The 3,484-nt window shown below is 61.5% G+C and overlaps 1 protein-coding gene across 1 annotated transcript in view; it reads right to left on the bottom strand.

The window, feature by feature from the left end:
* Positions 1 to 1,090: 1,090 nt before the first annotated feature.
* The window catches only part of EMIHUDRAFT_240185 (hypothetical protein), a gene marked incomplete at both ends in the record, with an annotated part of 3,157 nt that continues 763 nt past the window's right edge, over positions 1,091 to 3,484 (bottom strand). The window contains one exon of the mRNA XM_005774960.1: positions 1,091 to 3,445. Coding sequence (XP_005775017.1) covers positions 1,091 to 3,445 — 2,355 coding nt within the window. The remainder of the gene's footprint in view (positions 3,446 to 3,484) is intronic.

Raw genomic sequence — 3,484 nt, 5'->3', positions numbered from 1 at the left:
ACCTCCGGTGGTCCGCCGTCGTTCGGAGGATTCGCGCAACGCGATGTCCCTATGCTGCGTGCCGGTGCGGTCCCCTAGACGGCTCTTCCTTGCCGCCCTCTCTGCCCTCGGCCTGCTCACTCGCGCCGCCAGCCAATGCGCAAACATGAAGAAGGATCCGCACTTGGCATTCGCTCGTGGCGGCCGTGCGGACTTCCGCGGTCGCAATGGCGCGTACTCTAGCGTACTATGCTTTCCTGTCAACGCCCGGCCGTGTGTCTTGTGAGCTTGTTTGTGTCTGTGTGTCGCTCGTGCGTGTCGTCATCATCTGTCTCGCGTCCAGCCATACCGCGTTGGTGTCCAGTCCGAGCCTGGCTGTTCTTCACCTTCCTACACCATACGACATAACATCAACGGCCTAGAAGCTAGATTCAGCACACGCATCTTTCTGCCACCCTTTATGTCTTGCTCGGTCAAATAAATAAATCAAAACGGTCAAACTCTGAGACGAGATGGGATTTAGGGACATGTGTCCCCGCCCTGCACGATCTTGGTGTGAGGGATCTTCAATCCGTCCCCTCACCCCTGGTCACTACCCGACACTAGAAGAGCAGCAAGAGTTGGGGCTGCGGCTACGGCTGCGGCTGCGGGAGGGGCTTGCTCGGTCAAAACTTCACGCCACAGCTTCTTAGCCCCCTTTCTGGATGCGAGGCTAATGACTGCGCTCCAAAAGTGCTCCAAGTAGCAAGTGCACCCACAGGTGGCCCACACCATCTCTACGTTAGGATATTTCAAGGGTCTTCAACGCAAAAGGGCGCCACTCCGCACTAGACTTCCCCCACCATATGCCCCCGACCCCTCGCGCACGCCGCCCAAAAGCGCCCATACGCATTACCCATCGCAAGTTGATTATCTAGATAGACGCTCGAACGATTCCTCAACTCGCTTCCTACCCCCCCCCCCCCCCCTCCCTCGAGATCTCGAGGTCCGCTGCACCTCGGGATGCGCTGGCGGATTCCCCTTCCGGAAAGGCTCGAGGGCCAGGAAGAGGTTCACTTCTGGTTCACTCCCCCCGCCCCGGCTGCCTCCTTCGCTCTAGCCCCATTGAGAGTCAGCCCTGCTTGACGGCACAACATGTGGTCGCGCAGCGGTTGCGTGGCCACCATTGTTGGCATGCCTCATAGAGAGATAGTCCGTTCTTGAGCGCTCCCCACGTCTCGTCCCTTGCCCATGCCGCGCATGCCTCCGAAGGTGTCGGGTTCGAGGCCCAGCTCGGGTTCCACGAGTCGGGTGCACAAACGACGGGGGGCCGCCCCCCCCATTCCGAGGGGACAGTATACTTGCACGCGATGGCCCGAGCCGGAGCGTTTTCGTTGCTGCTAATAAAGTCGTGGAAGTTGGCACGACAATCGCAGTGCAAGTTGTTCACGTTCTGGCAATACAAAGGAGCGTCGTGGTAAAAGTTGAACATGTAGTCGAAATGGCCCGCAGAGCTGCGGGGACCCATGCGGATGCCGAGTTGGTGTGGGTTGGGGGTATTCCCCGAGCTGCGGAAGAGCTGTATGGCCGCGCCCATAATGCCCTTCCGGTCAAAACTCAGCGTCTGCTGGTTGCCACAGGAGTATCCGGCACCATTGAGGTTGAACTCTGCGAGGCTGCCAGCGATGCCGCCACTCGTCGCGATGCTGCTTAGAGAATTGCGATCCAGGTTGGGGCACTGTACCACGTCATCGGTGTAAACACCCCCGCTGCAGAGCGCACGAATGCAGGTGATTTTGGGGTACTCACCATCGTAGCACACGAACTGGTCTGTGTAGCCAGCCCCCGAACACACGTTACCGATCTGAGCCAAGGGCTGGGGGGTGGGTGGCGTGGCAAGCGCGATGGAAGGCGTCGCGATGAATCTCTGCAGAAGTGTCGGTGGGTGAGGCCCTGATGCCGGCGACCACCAGTCCGATGCTATGTCAAACGAGATCTCCTCGACGTGGGTCACCCGGAGCATGTACCTTCCGTAGGGGTGCTCCTCGCCCTGCCCTGGGTCGTCAGGAGGGCCGAGGTAGCTGTCCCACGATACGCCGGACGGGCACACCGATAGCGTGCCGGCCGCTGGATACGTCAAGCAGCCCACGCAGAGGTCGAGTAGACTCGCGCTCGTGCCCATTTCCCACCCGACGCGCAGGCTAATCTGAGGGTACGGCGCGTAGAGCCAGAAGCCAATGGCGGCCGAGCCCGATGAGACGGGAACGGCGACCTGACTGTCAGGGTACTCGACGTACGGCGTCAGGCTCGTGTGCAGACGCTGGCACTGGAAGGAGGGGGCCGCGTTGACGGCGGCGGTGACGCAGGCCGAGGCATCGGTGCCGCCCATGACCTCCCACCTCGCGGCTGCCTCTCCATACAGAGTGATTGACGTGGCGATGTGGGCGGCCAGCCGCAGCTCGATCTCCACCCAGCAGCCAACTTTGGCAGAGAGTGAGGCCGCGACCCCGCCCGACACCGAATACTCCAGCTGTGAGTTGTCGACGGTCGTCAGCTGCCAAGCATCGATGTTTGGTGACAGCTGGCTCTGCTCTAGTCCCTGCTGGTCCGTGTTGACCTCCCACTCCCTGTCGTACTTGACGAGCAAGTTTGCTGTACCGGCGGCTTCGAAGGTCGCGTGTACTGCGAGCGGAAGCCGCAGCCTGACGCGGGCGTCGATTTCAAAGGTCAGGACCGCTCCATACGGAGAAACAGGGATGATCTTGCCATATGCGATGTCGACCGGCTTTCCGAACTTCTCAAGGAGGTCAATCTCCCTCGCTTCGTCCAACGCGGCCGCCGCCTCTGCCTGAATCTCGATGCCCGCCTCGATCGAGAAGGCGAGTCTGAGCTTTCCCAGCGAGGGAGGCAGCGCTTCAGTCGGCTCTCGCCCCTCGAGGGCGCTGAGCAGGTACGGAGGAGCGCCCTCATAGCACTCGAAAATGGTTCCTCGATAGCTGCGGGTGTCGCGAGCGACGCACCCGCTGCCGGCCGGACACGTGATTGCATTGCCGCAATTCCAGCCGTTTACATTTAATGCGCTGTTCCGCGGCCCCGCCGCATTGCCTTGCCTGGGCTCGGACTTGCAGATGGCGCAGCCCGGATTAATGTTTGAGTTGCCCTCGCACGTAGCGTGGCAAGTGCTGGACACGATTGTGTCCAGACGGCGTCCACGGGCGTCATGCTCCGCGACTAGCCGGCGGCGGGACGCCTCCTCCTGCTCCTCGACAAGCCGCTTTGCGACGGCATCGACGATCCGATCCTGGGTCATGTTGAGAGCCGCCGCAGTCGCATGAGCAACCAACCGCTGAGAGAAGGAGTCGCTCGTTCCATTTCGCTTCGCCGCGTGCAGCGCAGCAGTGAGTCGGCGGTGGCCGCCGCTCACTTGCTCCACAGCTGCGCCGGCAATGTCGCGAATGACGGAGTGCTTGACCGGCGCTGCATTGAGCTGCCGCCGGCAAGTCGAGGTGAGGAATTCGCGAACGGG

This window comes from Emiliania huxleyi (genome assembly GCF_000372725.1).
Source record: "Emiliania huxleyi CCMP1516 unplaced genomic scaffold EMIHUscaffold_303, whole genome shotgun sequence".
Classification (NCBI taxonomy): Eukaryota; Haptophyta; order Isochrysidales; family Noelaerhabdaceae; genus Emiliania; species Emiliania huxleyi.
The sequence above is the reverse complement of the archived record's forward strand: the minus strand, read 5'-3'. Positions and strand labels throughout refer to the sequence as shown.